Source organism: Meles meles, chromosome 7 (genome assembly GCF_922984935.1).
Source record: "Meles meles chromosome 7, mMelMel3.1 paternal haplotype, whole genome shotgun sequence".
Taxonomy (NCBI): Eukaryota; Metazoa; Chordata; class Mammalia; order Carnivora; family Mustelidae; genus Meles; species Meles meles.
Genome location: NC_060072.1, coordinates 88,381,874 through 88,408,279, shown reverse-complemented (window position 1 = coordinate 88,408,279; position 26,406 = coordinate 88,381,874). Strand labels below are relative to the sequence as shown.

Sequence of the window (26,406 nt, the reverse complement as noted above, 5' to 3'; positions counted from 1 at the left end):
CACAGTAATGGTCTCCTTTAGGAAGAGAAATTGGACTAGGGATCAGAAAACAATCGGAAATAAAGATAATAGAATGTTAACATTTGCTATTCTGAATGATGGGTATACAAGGATTTGATATGTTAAACTTGTGTTTTGTTTTTTTTTTTTTTTGACAGAAATCACAACTAGGCAGAGAGGCAGGCAGAGAGAGAGGAGGAAGCAGGCTCCCTGTGAGGCAGAGAGCCCAATGTGGGGCTCTGGGACCCCAGGACCCTGGATCATGACCTGAGCCAAAGGCAGAGGCTTTAACCCACTGAGCCACCCAGGCGCCCCACTTGTGTTTTTTATATGGTTTTCAAAGTTTGTAAAACTTTCGTGATTTTAAAATGAAGGCTGCCATCTAGTGGATACATTTAAACAGAACTTTAAAAATCTTTGCTAATGGGTCAAGATTAAAATGGAACAAAGCTTTTCAGACACTTCAACACAGATCAGAAGGTACATAATGAAGGTTAAGACCACAGACTTTTGGAGTTGATCACACCTAGCTCTGAAGCCTAATTTTGTTATTTACTGTGTGATTTGGGCAAAGTATCAAACTTCTCTATGCCTTCGGGAGTTAAAACCCCAGACCTTTTTTCATTTAAACATTATGGTGCAGCCCTATGACCCAGATAAGCACTGCTTGGGACTGTGGGGATATGGGAAAGCAAGAGAGAGCCTCCCCTCTAGGGTCTAGTAGGGAGGAGAGTCTATTATTTTACTTTTTTTTTTTTTTTTTAAAGATTTTATTTATTTATTTGACAGAGAGAGATCATAAGTAGACAGAGAGGCAGGCAGAGAGAGTGAGAGGGAAGCGGGCTCCCTGCCAAGCAGAGAGCCCGATGTGGGACTCGATCCCAGGACCCTGAGATCATGACCTGAGCCGAAGGCAGCGGCTTAAACCACTGAGCCACCCAGGCGCCCTTATTTTACTTTTTTAATGGAATTAGTGCCCTTTTATTTATCTTTCAAGTTAAGCTCTAAAAAAAAAAATTTCAAGCTCTAACCCAACATAGGGCTTGAATTCACAGCCCCGACATCAAGAGCTGTATACTCTACCAACTGAGCCAGCCAGGTGCCTCAACACTACTAGGATTGAATAGTTAGATACTACTAAGTCCCAGATCCCTGGTTACTAAAGACTCAATCTCTAATGCCTAATGTTTGCTATAAAGAAACTTACACTAGGGAATAGAGTTACCAGAATGTCTCTTTAAAAAAAAAAAAGTTAACTGGACTAAACCTCCTCCAAATAACTGTCCTTGGAAAGATTCTTGCCAAACTCCCTAGCACAGGCTTCTGAACTCTACAACCTTAATATAAGCATTCCTTTACTTTGTTTTACAGTAAAAACAAGCAGTATTTATTAAAAATAAAAACCCACTTTGTATAACAAAGTAATATAACTAGATTTTTCATATACTTTGACATTATTGTTTTACTCTGTGACTTTCCCTTTAAATCAAGTCTAGTCCAATTTCACTGATTTTATATCATTTTTACAGCATCTTTTCTGAGAATTTGAACTGCCATTACACCTATATAATTATAAGCCATAAGTACTTATGACTAATGACTTTTTGTCATTCCTATGTCCATGTATTTCATTGGAGAAAAACACATTTAACCAGTAACTTCAATATAATAACTGAATGAACAAATATACAGCTGACCCTTGAGCAACACAGGTTTGAATCGTGCAGGTCCATTTCAACATGGATTTTTTTTTTTCCGATACAGTACTAGAAATGTATTTTCCTTGTGATTTTAATATTTTATTTTCTCTAGCTTTATTTTGAGAACACAGTTTATAATACATGGAACATGCAAAATATGTGTTAATTGACGGTTACTGGTAAAGCTTCCGGTCAACAGCAGGTTCGTAGGAGTTTTTGGGGAGTTAAAAGTTGTGTGTGGATTTCTGACTGCATGGGGGTCCATGCCCCAACCCCTGCATTGTTCAAGGGTTAACTGCAGTAAGATTTCCAAAGCTCTAATACATGCCACTCAAGCTCTGCCTAATAAAATTAAAGCGACAACTTATATACTCAAGCTTTGTTCATGGGCAGTAATTATTTCCATCAATATATAAATAAACTGATAATAAATTTATGCAAAACAGTAAATTGAACTAAGGAAATAACTTGTCTATTGAACTTATGGAGTCTAATTTAGGTTTGGACTGTAATCACTTTCAAAACTTCATAAGCCCCTCATTGGATTCAAGTTAGAAAAACATCTTGAAAGATAATTTGGCACGCATTTATGGAATCATCGGTATGCTTGTTACACATTGCTAGCCTAGGTAACTTGATTTAGTGAGAGCAAGGCCCTACACCCAAAGTCTGCAAACAGTGTTAAGTTTATAAATAGTTATGATGTCCAGCTATTAAGGCATTAAGAGCTAAACAATCCCTGGGACAGCCAAGCATTACATCTACCCTATATTATCTTTTAAAATTCTCTTGCTACAACACATTGAGCCCAGATCTCCTCTTGGCTTTATACCAAACAGTAAGTGATATAAGTAATCCCACGGGGGGTCAAACTCTTTTTTTCACAAACTGCTGCCAAATCAACAGAGTCCCAATTTTTAAAATACTATTAATGAAATTTTTCATTAAGATTGCACAAATTTGTCAATTAAGGTTTCTACATAATAGGCTCGTTAACCATGTCCTAATAAACACTTACATAACAAAAAATTTAGCTACTTTTAGAACTGGTTCTGACTGAATCAAATATATAAAGATACCCTCTCTTAAAACAAGTTGTGTGGACCAGAATTTTAAATTTATTCTCATTTTAAAACTAGAAAGGTACTATAGTTACTATAATTAACAGAATGGCTATCCGGAAGCTTGTTGTTCACATATCAAGCAATGTATTTTACATTCAGCAAACTTAATTTTATCAAATATCCTTTAATTTCACAGGCAACAATATGATACATATTGTATAAGAAGCACACAATAGTTTTGCAGTACAATTTCAAAGTGTATACAAACTGGAATACAGAGGTTAAACACTGGTGTACTGATGGGCATTCTTGAGCTTTGGATAAAACTGCGTACAAAACTTGCAATTCAAATATTAGCCAATCTGGAAACTTTTCATAATATAAAAATGATACTTTGAGATGCAAAATATCTTTTTTTACTAAACTATATAAACATTTAAAATAATCATTAAAAACTCAACTTTAGAATTTATAAAGATTAGCTATAAAAATATATCGGCAGTCACTTTTCTTAGAAATGTACCATTCACTACATTACAAAATAGACTCTAACATAAAATTGCCTTAATAACCATACTATTTTAGAATCTGATAAACCTTAAACTGGTTATAAAATCCTCTTGGAAAACTTTGGTATGCATCTTCAGAAGGTTTTTTAAAAATACTCTAATATCATCTTAAGGGCCTGTAAACATTCCATTCTATTAAAGCACAACAGAATAAGTAATGTATATTCAACTGCATACAGAATACAGAATCAAAAAACAATTTATTATATATTTGTAGAAAATCTCCATTCCCAGAGTAACCAAAAAAAAACAAGCTATTTAAAAGTATCAAACTTTTAAACAGAAGTTCACTTTCCAATCTGATAAAAAAAAAAGTTACAAAATCACCACACTCCATTCATGTACCTTAGATGCCTTTTAGGACAAAGCCTCAAAAATAGTTAACCCAACCAAGTCTCAAAACCCCTCTCAAGTCCAAAAAACAAACTTTAAAAAACCCACTTAAAAAGATTTGACAATAGAACAAGTATACATAATCAGAACACATAATTTATATATTTAGTTCTGTATTAGCTTTTCTATTTGTAATTTAGAATTTATTGGCAGAAATAAAACAGATACACACACGCACACACAATTGAAAAGGTAAAATTTAAGAAAAAAGAAAGGCAAACCTACAGGGATTTATTTTAAAAATCAGTTTACCAGATTTCATCTTATCTGCCATTTCTGGATTCTTGGTATTTAGAAAATTCAAACTGGTGAAAGTTCATTTCCTGCTTGTTGAGTAGGTTTAATTTGTAGAGTTTCCAGTTGTGCCAGTAACTTCCTTGAGGTCATTTTCCATTTTATCTTCCGTCACCACATCTCTTCCATAAGATATTTATCTTTGAGTTGCAAAAGCCTAAATAAAAAGCTTCATTTTTGACCTTTTAAATTTATAAACTCCACTAAAAAGAAAAGAAATCCATCTAATTTTTAAGCAAGTCTGCAAAAATATTTTCTTTCTTAATCAAACACTTTTATGGGAATAAAGATCCTTCAAAGTTTTTAACTCTTCTATTAGAGTTTTGTTTTGATTTTCCAAGACCGCGACTCGATTTTCCAGGCATTTCACATATTCTTTCTTCTTTCTGCGACATTCTCGAGCAGCTTCTCTAAATATAAGCATTAAAAACCAGTGTTAGAAAAGAAGTTCACATTCTTTAAATGGTAAATGCACCTCAGTAATCCTCCCTGGTCACCTATAGACACCGAAATACACTGATCTTTTTTTTTTTTTTTTTTTTTTTTTTTTATTTATTTGACAGAGAGAGATCACAAGTAGGCAGAGAGGCAGGCAGAGAGAGGGGAAGGAAGCAGGCTCCCTGCTGAGCAGAGAGCCCGATGCAGGGCTCGATCCCAGGACCCCGAGATCATGACCCGAGCCGAAGGCAGCAGCCTAACCACTGAGCCACCCAGGTGCCCCCACTGATCTTAAGTGCAGAATTCATTCTGTTTGGCCAAGGCATGTACCTGTATAACCCACACACTTATCAAGACAGAACATCTCTGTCATCCCAGAAAGCTCCCACAGGCCCATTCCTGGTCAGTCCTCTCCCCAGACAACTACTGTTCTGATTTTTATCACCACAGATGAAGCTTTTCCTATTCTACAGCCTCCTACAGAATATAGTCTTGTGTCTGGTCCTTTTTTTTTTTTTTTTAAATAAAGATTTTATTTATTTGTCAGAGCAAGCACTCACAGGGAGGGGGAGCGGTAGGCAGGCAGAGAAGCAGGCTTCCCACTGAACAGGGAGCTCGATGCGGGGCTCAATTCCCAGGACCCTGGGATCATGATCTGAGCCGAAGGCAGCAGCTTAGCCCACTGAGCCACCCAGGTGTCCCTCTAGCAATCTTACAAATTCATTACTTCTAATAATTTTTTGTAAGTCCATTTAAAAAAATAGGCAATTATATAAAAAATGGGTTTCATTTCTTTCATTTAAATCTTTGTAGCTCCCCCGACCAACCCTTTTACGGTTTTACTAAACTGTCAAAGGTTTCCAAAACAATGTTGAAGAGAATCATTTTTTTCTTTTTGTAGATGATTGTCCTTGATATTCTGAGCAGATGAATCTGTATTTGCTACTAATGTTTTATCTTTCCCAATTTTTATCATTTTTATAGCCTCTTAATTTTTGATGATTTTCAATGACATCCCCTTTTCCTGCTTTAAATATAATAGATTAACTGAATACTTTACATAACGCATTCTTCTGTCTGCTCTTTCTGCTGAGTCTAGCTCCTGAAAGGCAGGTAGTGTGTGGTATCTAAGTCTTTGGACTCTGAAACTTGGAGCCATGTGTTTATGAAATCCTACCTCTACCACTTACTAAGTAGTCTAACCTTGGGCAAATAAAGTAACCTAAGCCTCTGCTTCCTCATCTCAAAAAACACTGGAAATAATACATACACCTCAAAGATCTCTGTGAAAATTACATAAAGGCGTTGGCACATATAATGATGGAGGCCTAATTCCTTGGGTAGTCTGTGGTTTTTCAACTTGTATTTGTTGGAACTCAATGTACAGGGATTTGTTAAAGCCTGTGTTGAGACTGCCTTTTTCCGAAAAGTTGGGGGCACTACGGACCCATTTTTTTTACGTGCCCTCCCTATTACCCACCACCTGGTTCCCCAACCTCCCACCCCCCGCCCCTTCAAAACCCTCTGGTTGTTTTTCAGAGTCCATAGTCTCTCATGGTTCATCTCCCCTTCCAGTTTCCCTCAACTCCCTTCTCCTCTCCATCTCCCCACGTCCTCCATGTTATTTGTTATGCTCCACAAATAAGTGAGACCATATGATACTTGACTCTCTCTGCTTGACTTATTTCGCTCAGCATAATCTCCTCCAGTCCCGTCCATGTTGCCACAAAAGTTGGGTATTCATCCTTTCTGATGGAGGCATAATACTCCATCGTGTATATGGACCACATCTTCCTTATCCATTCGTCCATTGAAGGGCATCTTGGTTCTTTCCACAGTTTGGCGACCGTGGCCATTGCTGCTATAAACATTGGGGTGCAGATGGCTCTTTTCACTACATCTGTATCTTTGGGGTAAATACCCAGCAGTGCAATTGCAGGGTCATAGGGAAGCTCTATTTTTAATTTCTTGAGGAATCTCCACACTGTTCTCCAAAGTGGCTGCACCAACTTGCATTCCCACTAACAGTGTAAGAGGGTTCCCCTTTCTCCACATCCTCTACTATGGACCCATTTTTAAATGACAGTTGACTCTTGAACAACACAGATTTCAACTATGTGAGGCTATTTATATGCAAATATTTCCAATAAATATAGCACCATAAATGTATTTTCTCTTCTTTATGTTTTCTTAATAACATTTTTTCTCCAGCTTATTGTAAGAATACAGCATACAATACATACAACATATAAAATACGTGTTGACTATTTCAGTAAGGATTCCAGTCAACAGGAGGCTAAGCTTTGGGGGAGTCAAAAGTTATACATGAATTTTCAACTGTGAGGGGTCGGTGCCCCAATCCCTATGTTGTTCAGGGGTCAATTTTAGAACCCCTGTGTTCGGTAGAGCACTTCTTGGGTGCTGACTTCATGAAGAAGAATCTCTGATCCAGTGTCCCAGCCTACACAGACCGCAGGCTTTGTCCCTGGTCTCCTCTGAGTACCAAAGCTGTAGCAATCACAAAGATTGGAATTTATCACAGAATTTACAGGGGCTGCTTCAGTGCTTATTAACTTCACGGTCTTGTGCTTCTGGTTCACTCCTAACCTCAATAGATATTTTACTTTACTGTAAGCTCATTCAATCATTTAAAAGGGTGATTTTTATGTTTCACCAAGCTTTTAAAAATATTACATAGCGGGGCACCTGGGTGGCTCAGTGGGTTAACTCAGGTCATGATCTCAGGGTCCTGGGGTCGAGCCCCGCATCTGGCTCTCTGCTCAGCAGGGACCCTGCTTCCCCCTCTCTCTCTGTCTGCTTCTCTGCCTACTTGTGATCTCTATCTGTCAAATAAATAAATCTTTAAAAAAAAAAAATTACATAGCCTAAGTCATATTGTCAGAAAGAGAAGTCTCATTCCAGTAATTTTTAACAAGTCTTTTCGGTTTCCTAGGTATACAATCATATCAACAAAAAAAACCCCACAATTTCTTCTAGTATTTACATAACTTACTTCAGTTCCTTGTCTTAGGGCATTTGTTGGAACCTCCAAAACAACAGACAGTCCCTGCCACGTTAACAAGTTCATTTATAATGATGCCTGCTCTTAGTTTTTAGTAAAGAAACTTTTATCCTGAAGTAATTAAATGCGTCTCTCTGGTCTTTTTTTTTTTTTTTTTTAAGATTTTATTTATTTATTTGACAGAGCTCACAAGTAGGCAGAGAGGCTGAGCAGAGAGCCTGATGCGGGGCTTGATCCCAGGACCCTGAGATCATGACCTGAGCCGAAGGCAGAGGCTTTAACCCACTGAGCCACTCAGGCACCCCTTCTCTGGTCCTTTTATGATAATTTTTACTGCTTTAGAAAATCATCCTTTTATTCTAGCTGTCTAACTTACTGGTGAGGAGCTGAAAACAGAATCCTACTATAATTTTTATTTTTTAAAATATTTTATTATTACTATTTTTAAATATTTTTATTTATTTATTTGACAGACAGAGATCACAAGTAGGCAGAGAGGCAGGCAGAGAGAGGAGGAAGCAGGCTCCCCGCAGAGCAGAGAGCCCAATGCGGGGCTCGATCCCAGGACTCCGGGATCATGACCTGAGCTGAAGGCAGAGGCTTTAACCCACTGAGCCACCCAGGCACCCCTAAAATATTTTATTTATTTATTTATTTATTTGACAGGGAGAGAGAGAGAGAGAGAGAGATCACAAGTAGGCAGAGAGAGGAGGAAACAGGCTCCCCGCTGAGCAGAGAGCTTGACTGGGGGCTTGATCCCAGGACTCCCGGACCATGACCCAAGCACACTGCTGAGCAGAAGGCAGAGACTTTAACCCACTGAGCCACCCAGGCGCCCCCTTACTGTAATTTTTAAAAAATTATTTTATTCCTGGCTATTTACCCTTTTTGGTTCCTAATATAGTTTACTGGTATCCTTTCTCTTTTTCCCCGCCCCTGTACTCACTGCAGAAGGCTACCCATTTATACCCCTTTTCTCAAAGAACTGGTGGTTTTTCATGGGTGATGTACATATAGCTCATAAAGCTATGTTTAAAATACATTTAAAGTGAGCGGTGCCTGCAGGGCTCAATCATTAAGCATCTGCCTTCAGCTCAGGTCATGATCCCAGAGTCCTAGGATCAAGCCCCGCATCCTGCACGCATCCCGGTGTGCACCCCATGTCTACCTTCCTGCTTATCAGGGAGCCTGCTTCTCCCTCTCCTGCCTGCTCATGCTCTCTTGCTATCTCTCTCTCTCAAATAAATAAAAAACCTTAAAAATAAAATATGTTTAAAATTCTTTTTTTTTTTTTTTTTTTTAAAAGATTTATTTATTTGACAGATAGAGATTACAAGTAGGCAGAGAGGCAGGCAGAGAGAGAGGAGGAAGCAGGCTCCCAGCTAAGCAAAGAGCCCGATGCGGGGCTCGATCCCAGCACCCCGGGATCATGACCTGAGCTGAAGGCAGAGGCTTTAACCCGCTGAGCCGCCCAGGCGCCCCAAAAATAAAATATGTTTAAAAAGAAAGTAAATATTTCTGGAGGTTAAATCATTTCTATATATTCATGGGTGAATTTCATTTTTTAGGAGCATTTCTGTGTTCGTCAGTTTTTGTAGGAATTCTTCCCTCTTCTTGCTGTCAATGGCAAGCAGTGAATTACTACTTTCATTTAAGTTTTGTCAGCCCAACGAGAACAAAAGTTATTGTTTGAAAAGTTTGCTTAATAGTACTATTAAAAAAATATATATATTAAATAAGGAGACTGAGCAATGGGACACACCAATCCACTGGAAATAAACTAGACATAATAAACTGGAAATAAAGTAGACATAAAACTCAGTTAAAAAAAAAAAAAAGCTGATAAAAACCTCTCTCTCTTTTTTAAGTAAGTTCTATGCCCAACATGGGGCTCAAACTCACAACCCCAAGATTAAGAGTCATGTGATCCACTGACTGAGCCAGCCAGGCACCCTACACCTCTCTCATTTTTTTTTTTTTTAAAGATTTTATTTATTTATTTGACAGAGAGAGATCACCAGTAGGCAGAGAGGCAGGCAGGGAGAGAGAGGAGGAAGCAGGCTCCCGGCTGAGCAGAGAGCCCGATGCGGGACTCGATCCCAGGACCCTGAGATCATGACCTGGGCCGAAGGCAGAGGCTTAACCCACTGAGCCACCAAGGCGCCCCACCTCTCTCATTTTTAATACACACTTGCAGTTAACCCATGGTTACGTTTGGAGATTTACAAAAACATTACCCATTCTGGCAGTACAATTTTACCACCTACCTGTTTTTCATCAACCTTATTTCTCTTTTTAGCTGGGGGTCATCCGTCTTGGTTGTCTGAGACGTAAGAGTCACAGGAGACGTCATCACCACAGTCTGCGGCAGCGAAGTGGCTGAAGGCGTGGTTCGGATCTGGTATGTCTGCATATCTCCCGTCGCAGCTGTGCGGTCAGAAGAATGAATTAATGCCTAAGTGTCTTTGAAAGGACGTTGGGAAGTTCTCCACAGACACTTAAGCACACTTACTTTGTACAACCACCTGGTTGCTGGGCACAAGGATCTGCTGTCCATCAGAGGTCTGTGCATACTGGAGAATTGTTGTACCTTGCTGAGTACTGCCTGAATTTGTCATGGTTAATGTCTGAAGTCCCTGTACTCCATCTGTGCCTGGACTGGCCAGTTGTAAGGCTCCATTTGGGGCAATGGCAACTTTAACCAAAGAAAGAACATAGCTATTGTAAGGCTAGACAGCACACTAATTGCAAAGGATTGGTGAAAAATAACCCCCAAACACTACTATTTATTAAAACAGGTTTGCATGCAGTTCCACTTGCTACCTCTTGACGACTATGAGTGAACTATATGTAAAGGAAATAAAATGGCATTTCTCCATAAAATGTTATAGTTCAGATGCACTAATCTGAAATTTAGTCTCAAACTATACAATATAACTGATTAGTCAAAGCACATCTTGGTGTCCATGAAGCACTGCACACTAATTCCCACTGTGGTCACAGCAGTTCTGGCGCATTAGGAGAGGGTACCAATGGCTAACTTTTAAAGGAAAAATAAGTAGGAGGAAACATTAACATAGCTTGTGATTTTTATTCAAATAAGCTCAAAAATATTTCTGAATAGATTAAATTGTGCCTATGGAAAAATTTTCAATAGGATTAAAGGTTACACAATGAAAACAAAGATCTTCATACTGTTTCTGAGCTCTGCTGTCCTGTGGTAACCGCTGTTTAAAAAGTATTGTTATTTACATAGTGATTATTTTAAAAATGTAATCTATTCAGGGTGCCTGGGTGGCTCAGTGGGTTAAAGCCTCTGCCTTCAGCTCAGGTCATGATCCCAGGGTCCTGGGTCTCACATCGGGCTCTCTACTCAGCAGGGAGCCTGCTTCCTCCTCTCTCTCTCTCTCTGCCTACTTGTGATCTGTCAAATAAATAAATAAAATCTTTTTAATAAATAAATAAATAATAAATAAATAAATAAATAAATAAATAATGTGATCTATTCAAGTCACTTCCTAGTGAGCCAGGAAGGTGGTCATGAGAAAGCCCATATACAGACCACATTACTATGTGCCCCCCAGGCATTTTTCAATAAATTTTACTTATGTTAATGCTTTCCTCTCAAACCTTAAATGAAATACCCAAAAGGTTTGACAGAATAGAAAACATTTTAGCATTATACAATTCCACACAATAAATCCCCTTTTAGAGGGCGCTTGGGTGGCTCAATTGGTTAAGTGTCTGCTTTCAGCTCAGGTAATGATCCCAGGGTCTTGGGATAGAGTTCTGCATCGGGCTCTCTACTCAGCAGGGAGCTTGCTTCTCCCTCTGCCTGCTGCTCCCCCTGCTTTGCTTGCTTTCTGACAAATAAATAAATAAAATCTTTAAAAAAATAAAAATAGGGGCACCTGGGTGGCTCAGTGGGTTAAGCCACTGCCTTCGTGAAGCTCAGGCCATGATCTCAGGGTCCTGGGATCGAGCCCCACATGGGGCTCTCTGCTCAGACTGCTTCCTCTTCTCTCTCTGCCTGCCTCTCTGCCTACTTGTGATCTCTCTGTCAAATAAATAAATAAAATCTTAATAAAAAATAAATCCTTTCAGAATTTAATACCTCATCTCTATACCCTCTTATCAGACTATTATTAGATTTTTTTCTTTTACACTTTGGTTATCAGAAAGCCAAAGCACACTTGTCTGGATGTGTGCGTTTTAAGTGAAAATAATTTCTTTCAGGAGTTTCTTTTTTTTTTTTAAAAAAAGGTTTTATTTATTTATTTGACAGAGAGAGAGAGAGAGATCACAAGTAGAGAGGCAGGCAGAAAGAGTGGGGGATGCAGGCTCCCTGCTGAGTAGAGAACCCAATGTGGGGCTCGATCCCAGGACCCTGAGATCATGACCTAAGCCGAAGGCAGCGGCTTAACCCACTGAGCCACCCAGGTGCCCCTCTTTCAGGAGTTTCTAAGTATCCCTCACCCACAGGCACACAACCAATACTTCCATATACTTTAATTTATATGACTATAGAAGTAATGGCAGTGTTTAGATGCAGAGGTTTTAAATTTATATTAGCAATTATTTGCAATCTCTACTTCTGTAACACACATTATAAATAAAAAGCAAAGCCCTCAATCTCTATCTTTCCACTGGCCACCCCACACCCTCTTCCAGAGGTAACCATTATTTTTGGCGTACATCCTTCCTAATTTTTTCCTAGGTTCACATAGGACTAATATATTAATACATACCAAAATATGTGTATCCATACACCCCTAGGTATAGACCTACATCTTGTGATGTTAAGTATATGTGATGATACAGAACTGTAACATTTTTTGGTAACATATCTCCCTATTCTTCTTAAAAGAGTTATTTCAGAGACAGAGAGTAAGCATGAGTCGGGGGAGGGGCAAAGGGACAGAGAGAAGCAGACTCCCCGAGCACAGAGCCCAACGCGGCCCGATCCCAGGACCCCAAGATCATGACCTGAGCGGAAGGCAGATGCTTAACTGACTGAGCCCCCTAGGGATCCCCTTCCTGTTTTCGTTTAACCTATGTATTTACCTGGTTGAGTTTACTCTAAATCTGCACTGATACAGTAGCCATCAGCCACAGTGGCAACTTAAATTAACTAAAAAAACAAGATGAAAAAATTAAGTTCCTCAGTCTCACCAGCCACATTTCAAGTGCTCAGTAGTTACACTGGCTTAGCGGCTTCTGTACTGGCCAATGCAGATACAGAACACGTTCATCATCAAAGAAGTTCTATTGGATCATGCCGTCTTAAATACTAGTTGGTGTTGTACTTATTTCAATCATGTATACAATATTAGCCTACGTTTCTATATAGTTTTCATAATTTCTAATTTTAATTGTTTTAGAATAAGCCATATTAACATAATTTTGCTAATATGCTGCTTTAAGAAAAAATTTTTTGAAAACCATAATGCATGTATACAGCAAAAAAAAAAAAAGTCAGTTTTATTTAAAAGTGAACTTCTTTTGTTTGAAAGTGAACTTCTCAACCGCCTCTGATCTTGCTCCCAGGTATCCTTCCTTGCAACCACTGTTCGCAGTTTCTTATGTGTCCTCACTGCGGTGTTTTTTATATATTCTTTAAGTATTTATTCCTAACAAACATCACTGAAAGCCTACTGTGCACCAGGCGCTCTAGGCCTGGTGTTCACAGCTGTGAACAAGACAAAATTCTTGCTCCTCAAGAATTTATCCTTGAGAACAGATTATAAATGAGCTGATAATTCTATATAATCTAGGATTAAAAAATTAATATATACTTTTTTATGATTATGTAAAAAATGCTATAAAAATGCTAAGAAAGCTAACCAAAGAGCGTATTTTAAAGAGTGGTCTCTGAGGAAGTGACACTTAAGTGGAGCCAGGGTAAGGATGCAAGTCCTGTGAGGCTCTGGGAGAAGAATGTGCCAGGCAGGGGGGAGGACGAGCCTGAACAGCCTGAGGCAGAAACAAGCTGCATGTGCTGGAGAAACAGCAAGAAAGTCTGCGGCGCCAGATGCCATCCAGTGGCAGATGAGAGCGGAGCTGGGTAAGCAAGGCCAGGTCCTGGATATAACCTACCCCTACAGAACTTATCCTAGGTGTGATAGAGTGTCACTGGAGGATCTGGAGCAAAAGTGCTGTGATCTAATTGACATTTTAAGTAAATGGCTTTGGCTGCAGTATGAGAAACAGAGAAGAATGGAAGCAAATGACCACCACAGTACTGAGAGACTCAGGTATAAAGCAAGGGGGTGGCAGTGACTGGAGATGGTGAGAGGTGGTCAGATGGGCCACAGATTTTGAGGCAAGAGTCAACTAGACTTGAAGAACAGGAGTTAGGAATGGTAGGAGAAATCATCTACAAATGAATAGCACAAAGAATTCAGTGGGCATTATAAAATCGTATCTTGACTGTGGTAGTGGTTAGGCAACTCCATGAATTTGTCAAAAATCCAAAGTAAGCGTATCACTTACAAGCTATGTGACTTTAGGGACATTATCTAACCTCTCTAAGGCTTTATCAGTTTCCTCATAAATTGAGTAACTGCCTATCTCAGAAGTTGTTGTAAGAAGCAAACATGATCATGCAGAAAAAGTACTTTGCATTATTTTTGGCTCAAAATGCTATTCTTCAATTATCCTCACTATTAAAGCGTGACCGTCTTTCTATATACCACTTCTTTATCGAAGTTAGTTTTTGTGTGTCCATCATGTAAAAATTCATTCCTATACGTACTGTACTGTCCACTGCTAGTTTGATAGATGGGAGTTGGAACAGACATAGAAGTGACAGCAGAAACTCCAGGGTTTTCTCCGTCTCCTTTTCTGCCCCGTGTATCTTCAGAAGATAGATCTTTCAAAATTTTTCTGTGAAAAATAAAACTCTATTAATTGGTAATGAGGACAGCTTTACAAAAACAAATTGCTACACTTTTTTCAGTCTCCGGTTAGAAGTTTACTCATCTACTAGACATCTAAACTGTTGTGTCAAGGAACCATTTTAGTTTAGCAGAGACTACTGTATGATGTGTACTGCAGGCTCGTTACACCTTATCTCATGGCTACCTGAAAAGAGACATTGAATAAATACCCCTTACAGAGGTAGGAAAGGTCTCTTTCCCCTACAAGACAAAAGGACTCCATTGTAAGGTATTTCATTAATTAACAAGAATAGTATTCATTTTCTAAATAGTGACCTTCATTTAAAAAGATCAAATTAAAAAAATTTTTTTTCAACTTTCAACTCTATAGTTAGAAGCCCACAGTTCTAAGAAACAACAAGAAAATTTAAAATGCTACTATAAAAAAGCACACAGTATTAGTGGTAAGTGAAATTATTTATGAATGATCTTTTTAGAAGTAATCTCTATATCCAATGTGGGGCTTGAATTCACAACCCCAAGATCAAGAGTTGCATGCCCCACTGACTGAGCCAGCCACATGCCCCAATAAAATTGTTCGTATCAACCAGAAGTAAATATAATTCCACCGATATCCTTGACTTGGTAAAACGGGACTTAAGCAGGAATACGAGGATAGAGAAGGATTCCCTTCTGAATCTGTAAGGAAAGATCTTCAAAACACAACTGGGAGTGCAGGGACAAATAAGAATTATTTGTTTCTAAGGAAAAAAAGAAAAAAGAGAAGAGAAAGAAAAATCTTTCCTTAAGAATTCTATGTTCGTGAGGCACCTGGGTGGCTCAGTGGGTTAAAGCCTCTGCCTTCGGCTCAGGTCATGATCTCAGGGTCCTGGGATCAAGCCCCGCGTCAGGCTCTCTCCTCGGCGGGAAGCCTGCTTCCCCCTCTATCTCTGCCTGCCTCTCTGCCTACTTGTGATCTCTGTCTGTCAAATAAATAAATAAAATCTTAAAAAAAAAAAAAAAAAAAGAATTCTATGTTCGTTGTAGAAAAATCAGAAAACTGAAATACTTGTGTGGAAGCAACAAAAAATAGTCACAAAGGGGAAAAAAAGCCCTTAGCACTAAAAAGGATCTTTCATTTATCTATGCCAACTTTCCAGCCTATGCTGGAATTCCCTAACATTCCTAATAGCCTCTACTTCCAGGAATAAGGCACCCACAACTTCCAAACAGCAAACCATTCAATTACTAAGTCCTTTCTTACTTAGATCCAAAGCTGGTTCCACCCAGTGAATGAAGCTAAGAAACTTAAGTTTTTTGTTTTTTTAAAGATTTTATTTATTTATTTGACAGCGATCACAAGTAGGCAGAGAGAGAGGCAGAGAGAGAGGAGGAAGCAGGCTCCCTGCCGAGCAGAGAGCCCGATACGGGGCTAGATCCCAGGACCCTGGGATCATGACCCGAGCCGAAGACAGAGGCTTTAACCCACTGAGCCACCCAGGCGCCCCAAGAAACTTAAGCTTAACCCTAACTGTATGTCCATGCCCTAACTCTGCAATATTTGACAATTGCTACAGTTCTTTATGTGAGGCCAAATAATTTTAGTTCCTTCAGCTCTTCCATAACATGCTGAAAATTGGTTCTCTAATGTGGTCTCCTTACCAGTCTTCCCAGTAAGAGCTAATACAACCGTAGAGTGTATCAACAGATGTCCCACACCGAGAATAAGAGAAGTGGCAGTCCTACAGGACTCTATGTTAGGCATCTGTAAAATGAGCATGCTGGCTCCTAAACCTGCTTGCGTATCAGAATCCTCTGGAGAGGTTTACTGAATCTACATTCCCATCTGGTATCCCTAAGGGCTGAGGGGATGGTTCAGGACAGAGCTCCAGAATCCCTTTCACAGATGCCCACATGGCGTTCTGCAGCCAGCCTTACCAGAGACTGTGGAATGCTGTGCCAGTTTCTTTTCACTTTTAAGTTATGAAACATTTTGAGCATAAAGAAAAGTACAGAAATTAAAACACCTATGGACAATATACCTAGAATCGATAGATGGTAATATATCCTGCAACCTTGATGAACTCGTTAACTACCTCTACTACATTGGATTCTTTAACATTTTCTTCCATATATGAAATCATGTCATCCCATCCTTTCCAATCTGAATGCCTTTTATTTCATTCTCTTGCTTAACTGCCTGAATACAATGTTAAACAGAAGTCACGAGAGCAGATGTCCACAGCATTGTTGGGTTTATGACCTTAGGGAGAAACATTTAGTCTTCCACCATGACATATGCCGTTGGTTACAGGCTTTTGCAGAGGGGCTTTATTAGGCTGAAGAGCTCCCTTCTATTTTTTTGATGAGCATTTTTATCATTAAAGGGTACTCAGTTTGTCAAATGTTTTTTCGGTGTCTATTGAGATGACCATATATTCTTCGTTCTTATTCTATAAATATGTATAACTACTAACTGATTTTCAGATATTGAGCCAATCTTGCATTCCTGGCATAAAATCCTACTTGATAATCATGTATAATGCCTTTTATATATTGTTGGATTTGGTCTGCTTAGCTCCTATTTTGCTAGGGATCTCTGTGTTTATATTCATGAGGAATATGGGTCTATAATTTTATAATCTCTTTTAATTAGTTAAATTCATGTCTTAATATAAATATTGGCATCACTTGATCTACCTATTATTTGTTTTCTGTTTTTTAAAAAGTCTTCTGGGAGTGCATAGCACTCTTGACTTTCAGGGTCCTGAGTTCAAGCCCCACACTGGGCACAGAGCTTACTTAAAAATAAAAAGTTTTCTGTATTCTTCTGGGTTATCTGAAGATTTTTCAGAACTCCATTTTAATTAATTGTATTTGACTAAATCTCCTAATATTTAGTAATTGCTCTAAGTAGTTATAATATAGATCCCTTGTCTACTTAGAACCACTGTTTTGTTAAGATTTTTTTTTTCTTTTTTTTCTTTTTTACAGATAGAGAGAGAGAGAGAGAGAGATTACAAGTAGGCAGAGCAGCAGCCAGAGAGGGGAGGAAGCAGGCTCCCCGCCAAGCAGAGAGCCCGATACGGGGCTCGATCCCAGAGACCCTGAGATCATGACCCGAGCTGAAGGCAGAGGCCCAACCCACTGAGCCACCCAGGCGCCCCTTGTTAAGATTTTTTATCTGCCTGGGACGCCTGGGTGGCTCAGTTGGTTAAGCTGCTGCCTTCAGCTCAGGTCATGATCCCAGGATCCTGGATTGAGTCCCGCATGGGGCTCCTTGCTCAGTGGGGAGTCTGCTTCTCTCTCTGCCTCTGCCTGCCGCTCTGCCTGCATGTGTTCTCTCTCTCTCTGACAAATAAACAAATTTAAAAAAATCTTAAAAAAAAAAATTTTTTTTATCTGCCAGAGAGTACGACCACAAGCCGGGGGCGGGGCGGCAGGCAGAGCAAGAAGCATGCTCCCCGCGGAGCAAGGAGCCCAGGGAGAGGTTCATCCCAGGACCCTGGGATCATAACCTGAGCTGAAGGCAGATGCTTAACCGCCTGAGGCACCCCAGTGCCCCCGTAGTTGTCTTGTATGTTACATCTGCATACACTGAAAGCCACAAGACAGTGCCATCTTTTCTTGTCAACCAAACACAGTTTAAAGAATTCAATAGGAGAAGTTCATTATACTTGCCCAGGTCGTGCTGTTGCTGTTTCTTCATTCCTAACCTTCCAGATTTCTGTCTTCAGAGCTTTCTTAGCAGTTACGTTAGAGCAGGTCTGCTGTCAATGATTGCTCTAGGTTTTCTTTCACCCAAGAATAATGACCTCACCTACCATTTCTGACAGATATTTTCACTAGATACAGAATTCTGGATCCATTTTTTTTTTCTTTCAACGCTTTAGAAATGTGTTTCACTTTCTTCTAGCCTCCTTGATTTTGATGAGAAATCTCTAATGAATCACACTGTTCCCTTTTAAGTAATGTGTCATTTTTCTCTGGCTGCTCACAAAAGTGTGCTTCGTCTTTACTTTTCAGCAGTTTGATTATGACCTGTCTGGGTAGGGGTTTCTTTGTCTTTATCTATGGCTTAGCATTTGCAGAGCCTTTTTTAAAAAAAGATTTATTTGAGAGAGAGAATGAATGAGCACTGGGGGTGAGGGAGAGGGAGTCTCAAGCAGACTTCATGCTGGGCCTAACACAGGGCTCAACCCCCGACCCTGAGATCATGAACCGAAACTGAGAGTCTGACACTTAACCAACTGTGCCACCCAGGTATCCCTGCTGAGCTTTTTCAATCTGTGGGTTTCATCAAATATGGGAACATTCTGGTTACTGTTTCTTTAAAGATTTTTTCTGCAACACACTTTTCCTTCTCCTATGACCCACAAATGTTAGAACTTTTGGTATTGCCTCACAAATTCCTGGGACTTAGTGAATTTCTGTAATCTTTACTGAAATTAGTGAGCTTGTCTAATCTCTTTTGTTTAAACTGGATCATCCCCAACGAACTATCTTTGAAACTAAAAAAAAAAAAAAAAAAAAAAAAGAAACTGACTATCTCCTTATCCTTAGTCTCCTACAGAATTCATCCAGTGAGGTTTTATTTCTGTTACTGCATTTCTCAGCTCTATAATTTCTATTTGGTTCTCTTTATATCTTATACTTTTTTGTTAGGAGTTCCTACCTTTCCATTCATTTCAGGAGAATTCACGCTTCTTAGAGCATTTTAATAACAGCTCCTTTGAAGTTCTTGTAACATAATTCCAACATCTATGGCATCTGCTGACAGTCTTCCTAAGCAGTTGGGATTCTTCCACGTTCTCTGTATGCCAAGTTATTGGGGATATTTTCAATATTATGATATGATATGGGTCCTGTTTAAACCCTCTGGAGAATATCTGATATTCTTGTTTCAGCAGGCTCAACCTAGCTGGATCAACCAACACAGCCTAGTTGTGTCCAGGTCACAAATTCCAACAAGCATTCAGTGGACTGTGGTTCCAACATTAGTTCAGTTTTCTAAGCCTTTTTTTTGCACTGTTATTCAGATCTGGTCCCTGTGTGTACCATGAATTACTGGTCAGTCTGGGACCTGAGCCATTATCTGTCCTATGTGTAGTTCAGTTGCCCAAATGCTAGGGAAGCCCATTTTACTTATTTGCCAAACATTTATGAATGGGTGCTGAATTTTATCAAATACTTTCCCTGCATTTACTGAGTTGACTCTCATCAATAGTAGTTTATTTCCTTCTATGTTTGATGATTTTTCACTGTGAATTCATATCTGGTTGATCCTAATCTAGTGTAATCCAGAAAGCTTAACTTGGGGAAGCTTCCTTTCAGAGGTTCTAGCCTACTACAGGGATCCCAGCATAAAACAGAAATCTCAGGGGCGCCTGGGTGGGGCCTCTGCTTTCAACTGGGGTCATGATCTCAGGGTCCTGGGATCGAGTCCTGCATCGGTCTCTCTGCTCGGTGGAGAGCCTGCTTCCTCCTCTCTCTCTGCCTGCCTCTCTGCCTACTTGTGATCTCTGTCAAATAAAAAAAAATAAAATCTTAAAAAAAAAAACAGAAATCTCAGGTTCAGAGTCCCTTCCTGCAGGAGACCCAAAGCAATGGGTGTACCTTGGTTTTCATGCTTGCTTCTGCTTCCCACTCTGGTTTTGGCTCATGTACCTGTATCGTTAAAAAAGAAAACCAGGGGCCTAAAATGGCATCACTTAGGCCCAGTCCCCAACCTAGGACTTAATACCTAATCTAATTGCAGTTTCAACTTCCCCAGAAATGGGGTGTTAACTAGTCAGCCAGAAGTTTTCAGATCAGTGCCAGTGGGTACTACTAGGCCCTTTCCATACCCCAAAGGAAGGAAGGGTAATCTGCATCGTAAGAACCCATGCTCCAGGCCACCCGGGTGGCTCAGTCCATTAAGCCTCTGCCTTTGGCTTAAGTCATGATCCCAGGGTCCTGGGATCAGACCCTGAAATGGGACTCTCTGCTCATTGGGGAGCCTTCTTCTCCCTTTTCCTCTGCTGTGCTATCAAATAAATAAAATCTTAAGGGAAAAACAAACAAACAAAAACCCAGGTTCTTCCCACTAAGAGAAAGAGACCTTGCCTGGGATAGTCCATTTCATTTGCTAAAACTTTCCCGCCCCACTCTTCTTCCCGTAAAAGCCTTCCATTTTGTAAAGCTACTCAAAGCTCCCCTCCACTTGCAATGAATTATTCATGAATTATTTAGTTAAGCCCATCAGACCTTCAAATTTAAGCGGCTGAATTCTGTTAACAGATTTGGTGGTGTCAGGATCAAAAGCGAACTTCTGGCAGCATCTGGGGACAACAAAAAACACAGGTGTGGAGCCCCACATACCCTTCAGAGTTCACAGTCTTTCTCACCGTATCTGAGGACTTTCGGTAAATCCCTTTCAGTTTTAGCTCTGCTCTTTTTGTATCCAGCTGCCAATATGAATTTCTAGTAAAGGGTTAGCGGGTCAGGCTAGACCAATGAGGTTCGAAGGGAGTACCAGTCCTTAACCCCTGGTTCAGCCCACACTTCCACCTTGGAATCCTTCCCTAGTTCCAATCCATAGGCTGGCTTAGTTCATACTGGGAATTGCTGGTAGTACACAAAGAATTCTCTTGGCTGTGGCCACTCCACAGTGACTTGTTTTACGTAAATAAAGGTTAGCTACTGGGGATTTCAGAAAATGGAAAGCCACAAGAATTGGTGGGCACAGGTGAAAGCATTCAAGAGCTGTTAGAGCACTTGCCACCTAACTCAAAGACTCCCAGTGTTCGTATAAGCTGGTCAAAGAACAGGTTAGACTGAAGGTAGTTCACCCACCAACCTCACAAAAACTGCATGCAATGAGGTACACTGTAAAACAACCCGTGAATCTCAACCCCACGGCAAGTCCCTCTTAGGCATCAGTTTGGGTATGGGAAAAAGGCCTAGTTAAAACAGATGGGGTCCTTTCTCTCTACAGAGCTGAGTGTGCTGCCTTCCAGCACACCTGCTTATTTTATGTCTAAGCACTATAGTCCCGCAGTTACAGCTACCTAGGAGGATTAAAATTTTTTTTTCCACTAAAACAACATGGAATTACTATGACTGTTATGAGGAAGGTTGAATTAGACAAGATTATCCACTTAAGAACCTTTGCACTTGGAAGTTTAATTGGTAAGAAGCCGCCTCCGAAAGATTTCAAAATTCCAAAATAGTCTCATTTAATGAGATTCAAGATTCATGGCAAAAAGGTATCTAAAACAAGACTGTAAGACTGCTGTAAATCCTACTGTTCCTGTTTGTCCTTTGATTACTCCTCTTAGTGAGCTTCTGTTTGAATTGCCTTTCCATTCTCCTTAAGAGATTGTGACCTTTGGAAATAAGACCACTTGTGGCTAGGGGTGAGTCTCTTAGTCCTTGCACTAAGGGTGAACTGAAAGCCATAGGTGAAAATTTTCTTAAAACTCAGGAGGACCCTCAAGAGTTTTTTTTTATAAAGAGATTATCTCCTTAGACCAATGAAAGAGGGAAAATAAAACTAACCTTGTCCCTTTGTTTCCAAATCCAGACCCAGTGGATAATGATCCTTTGTTTTTCTTGTTACCTCCTAAGAACATGGCTTAGCTTTCTGCCTGTCTGGGACATGAGACTGAGTGTTCTTTCTTTGGTTATCTTTGGGAGTGACTCTAGATCTTCCTAAGATAATGTCTTTTACTCTCCCACTGAAGAGGCATTTGGGTCCATAACGTTACCAGAAATATTTACTCTTTTCCAAGCTGACACCTGACGAGATATTTGAAAGGACTTAGTAACTCTATAATCAGAAATGTGGCCAAATTGGAAGCTGATACAGAAAGGGTTTTTTTTTTTTTAAGATTTATTTTATTTATTTGTCAGAGAGAGAGAGAGAAAGCACAGGTGCGTGAGCACAAGCTGGGGAGTGGCAGGCAGAGGGAGAAGCAGGCCCCCTGGTAAGTAAGGACCTGATGCGGAACTCAATTCCAGGACCCTGGGATCATCATGACTTGAGCTGAAGGCAGATGCTTAACCTACTGAGCCACCCAGGCATCCCTGAGTGGAATTTTTTTTTTTTAAGGCCTTATTCTCTAAGCTAAATGTACCCAGAGGGAAAGAAGACATTTCCCTAAATGGGATGCAGGTGTCAGTCCTTTGGTGTCCTTCAACTGCCAACCCAATTCTTTTGAGGAATTAAAAAGAGCTGTCCTTGTTCTAAGAATGTAGTCTTTACAAGATCAGAGATGTCATTCCAAGAACAATTCAAAGACCACCAAATTCCAAACCTCCCCTATTTATCTCAAAAGGCTTACAAACAAAAATTCTGGTGTGGGGGAACAGAAGTTCTAGGAGAAGCTTGCATTTTTCTCCTGTGTCTTTAAAATGTAAATATCTGGGGCACCTGGGTGGCTCAGTGGGTTTTAGCCTCTGCTTTCGGCTCAGGTCATGATCCCAGCCCTGCATCAGGCTCTGCGCAGCAGGGAGCCTGCTTCTCCCCTTCCCTCTCTCTGCCTGCTTGTGATCTCTGTCAAATAAATAAATAAAATCTTTAAAATGTAAATATCTGCACTTGGCTGGCTTGTTTGGTAAAGCAATTCTTGATGTTGGGGTTATGAATTCAAGCCCCACACTGGGTGTAGAGATTACTTTAAAAACAACAACATAAAATGTTCAGTGTTAAACCTGGTCTTCTCTAGAAACTCATATCTAGTCCACTCTTTAAATACAAATACAGGGGCACCTGGGTAGCTCAGTGGGTTAATTAAGCCTCTGCCTTTGGCTCGGGTCATGATCCCAGGGTCCTGGGATCCAGCCCCTAGTCGGGCTCTCTGCTCAGCGGGGAGCCTGCTTCCTCCTCTCTCTCTCTGCCTGCCTCTCTGCCTACTTGTGATCTGTGTCTGTCAAATAAATAAATAAAATCTTTAAAAAATAATAATAAAATAACATACAAATATAGGGGCACCTGGGTGGCTCAACTGTCACGATCCCAAGTCCTGGGATCGAGTCCCACATCAGGCTCCCTGCTCCACGGGAAGCCTGCTTCTCCCTTTCCCATTTCCCCTGCTTGTGTTCCCTCTCTCGCTGTGTCTTTCTCTGTCAAGTAAATAAAATCTTTAAAAATAAATAAAATACAAATTTAATGGAGGTAATTCTTATTTGAGAGAGAAAGAGAGACAAAGATACCGAACGGAAGTATGAGCAAGACGAGCGAACATGGGGTGGGTATGGGGGAGAAGCAGGCTCCCTGCTGAACAGGGAACCCAGTGCGGGGCTTGATTCCAGGACCTGGGCATCATGACCTGAACCAAAGGCAGATGCTTAATGGACTGAGCCACTCAGGCTTCCCTTAATGGAGGTAATTCTTACCAAGAAAAAAATAAAAGGGGGAAAAGCTGTGTGAACAAACATGTCTTTAGAATCATCCACATTAAATACGAAACTTATTCTATCTAGGTAGGTCCCTGTTATCTCTTTTCTGTCAACAAAAAATAATAGCTTAGGATAATGGCTGGCTTTGTCTAATGTTTAATGAAGTTTCTGTAGATAATCTACACATAATTATTAAAGACAAATTAAATAGATGTATGCAAGATAAAAGTTTATAAATGAACTTTTCAGTGATATTAGGTCAATTTAAATAGTTTTTGCCATTTATTGGGGGGGAGTTAAACTTTCAAAGTTTTACTGAATTAGATTAAATGAGTTAAAACCTAAACTCAGTAAGTATCTAAATCATTCTAAATAAGACAAAACACTGCAACATTAATAAATAAACAAAGGTTTATCTACTTCTGGCTTACTACAGAGAGACTAAAAGATACTTAGATATGTTAATGCTACACTGGAAAAATTTTGAAGATATGCTTTTGGAAATTTTGAAATGTACTAATTTGTAAATTTAAAGAATAACAGTTCACAGTTACTTCTTAGTTTTCACTAGGAACTAAGGCTTCTAAAGGTTAAGAATTCTAATTAATATGTGTAACTAAAACTAATAATAAGGAAAACATCTCCATATACCAGGAAAGTAAGATATGCTTTCAGTGAAGGAGAAACACACTTTTTGGGGGGGGGGGGGGTCCTAAAATGAGGCTGGTTGTCTAAAGAAGAAAAACATAGGACAAAATCACAATGGAGAAAAAAAAGATCTAGAAGTTTTGTGGCAGAGGAATCTTTGAAAAGGAATGTGTGGTCCAGCTCGTTAAGATTAAAATACATTTATTTTTAAAAAATGAGTTTTAATATCAAGAGTAATGGTGCGAAATTAGAATCTGGTTTTCTCTCTGGTCTGATATTGGTAAAATTGTGAAAATTTCTTTACCTTTTAAAGTTTCATAATGATCTATGATCCCGTAGGCAGGTGCTTTAAAACCTATTTTTGAGAGGCACCTGGGGGGCTCAGTCTGTTGAACGTCCAACTCTTGGTTTTGGCTCAGGTCACTGTCGTGGGTTGGTGGGATGAAGCTCTTGGGCTCTGCTTGGCAGGAACATGCTGGAGATTCTCTTTCCCTCTGCCCCTGCCCCTGCGTGTGTGCTCTAACTAAAAAAAAATAAAAACTTTCAAAACTAGGGTTTTCCTTCTCTCTCAAATAAAAAATCTTTTAAAGAAACGGGATTTTCTTTTCCTTTTCAAATGTTTCTATATATATTTAAGATTTTGTTTATTTGAGAGAGTGAGCTGAGACTGCGCATGGCAGTGGGGTAAGCAGGAGGAACAGAGATAAAGGGAGAAACAGGCTTCCAGAGAGCCCTATGTGGGACTTGATCCTGGGACTCCGGGATCATAACCTGAGCCGAAGGCAGACGTTTAACTGACTGAGCCAGCCAGGGGCCCCAAAAGTTTTTATATTTTTGACAAACTTCCCAAAATTAGTTTTTAGAAAAGATTTTATTTTTAAGAATCTCTACACCCAACATGGGGCTTGAATTTATGACCCTGAGATCAAGAATCACAAGCTCTACTCACTGAGCCTGCCAGGAATCCCCCAAATTACGTTCTAAAAAAAGTCTTTTTGACCTGGAATATCAAAGAAGAATTTGTTAAACTAATTAGGTTGATTTGATATGTCAACTACATGGTAAACACTGTCAAATTAAGTAATTTTGAGCCTTCTTTCTACTCTAAGACTGTGTGGCACATGCGGATAAAGTTTCTTTTGCTTCTGCAAAAATGGCCCTTCAATGCCAGACTTCTGCTGTCATGATGTCCTCAAACATGGCCCACAGCCTACTCCTACATCAGAGAAATTAAGATGGAGTAGTTACGGCTATGAGAAACCCAAGATGGGCCACTGGGTTCTTTCCCACTTTCTGGCAAATCTATTCTTTTGTTTTTACATTTCTTCACCCACCACGGTATCTTTAAGAAGACTCAAATTATAAATAGACATTATGGTGTGGAGACTTCTCTAAGACTGCAGAAAAAATTTACCATCAATGTCTGGAACTTTTGCCTGGAAATTTTCCATAATCCTAGAAAAACTTTGTTTCCAGAGGCCTCAAGCCTCCTCCTTCCAACGACTCTGAACACCTGCCGCTGGACTTCATTGCCACCTACTACGGGTCATCAATATACTCTTATTATTGTGTGTGTGTTTTCTGGAGACAGACTGAAGTTTGCCAGTGTGAGGGCATTAGTCTTGCAGCAGGGGAAAACGAACAAAACCTTCAGAAAACATGTTTCCCGCTTGGGTTATACCTTCCTTTGAGGCACCTACTTCACCAGGCAAATCACTCAAGCCTTGATAAAGGCCTTACAAGCATCTGGGAATTTATCACTGCCCCTGTCACCCTCAATCATCAGGAAAGGTTGAAAGAAATAATGAAGTTCTCAAAGGCTCTAAGCTCAAGAAAACTGCTGGACTCCCTTGGCCTAAGGTGCTGCCACAGGCTCTGCTCAAACTCCCTCCAGAGGAGACAGCCGCTGGGAAACTGCAGTTATCGGCATACGACCTTCTGCTGACTCCTGGTTGTCTCGTGCTAGTATGACCAGTTACTGTGCAGTCTTCAATGTCTTATACTAAAGCCTATCATCAA

At 39.9% G+C, this 26,406-nt stretch overlaps 1 protein-coding gene across 6 annotated transcripts in view; it reads right to left on the bottom strand.

The window, feature by feature from the left end:
* Window positions 1-2,932: 2,932 nt before the first annotated feature.
* The window catches only part of ATF1 (activating transcription factor 1), an 80,727-nt gene continuing 57,253 nt past the window's right edge, over window positions 2,933-26,406 (bottom strand). For all 6 annotated transcript variants that reach the window (XM_046012533.1, XM_046012532.1, XM_046012537.1 and 3 more), the window contains 4 exons: window positions 14,235-14,365; window positions 9,993-10,175; window positions 9,748-9,907; window positions 2,933-4,430 (listed from right to left, as the gene is read on the bottom strand). In XM_046012533.1, the coding sequence (XP_045868489.1) occupies window positions 4,286-4,430; window positions 9,748-9,907; window positions 9,993-10,175; window positions 14,235-14,365 (619 nt within the window). In that variant the 3' untranslated portion in view covers window positions 2,933-4,285. The remainder of the gene's footprint in view (window positions 4,431-9,747; window positions 9,908-9,992; window positions 10,176-14,234; window positions 14,366-26,406) is intronic.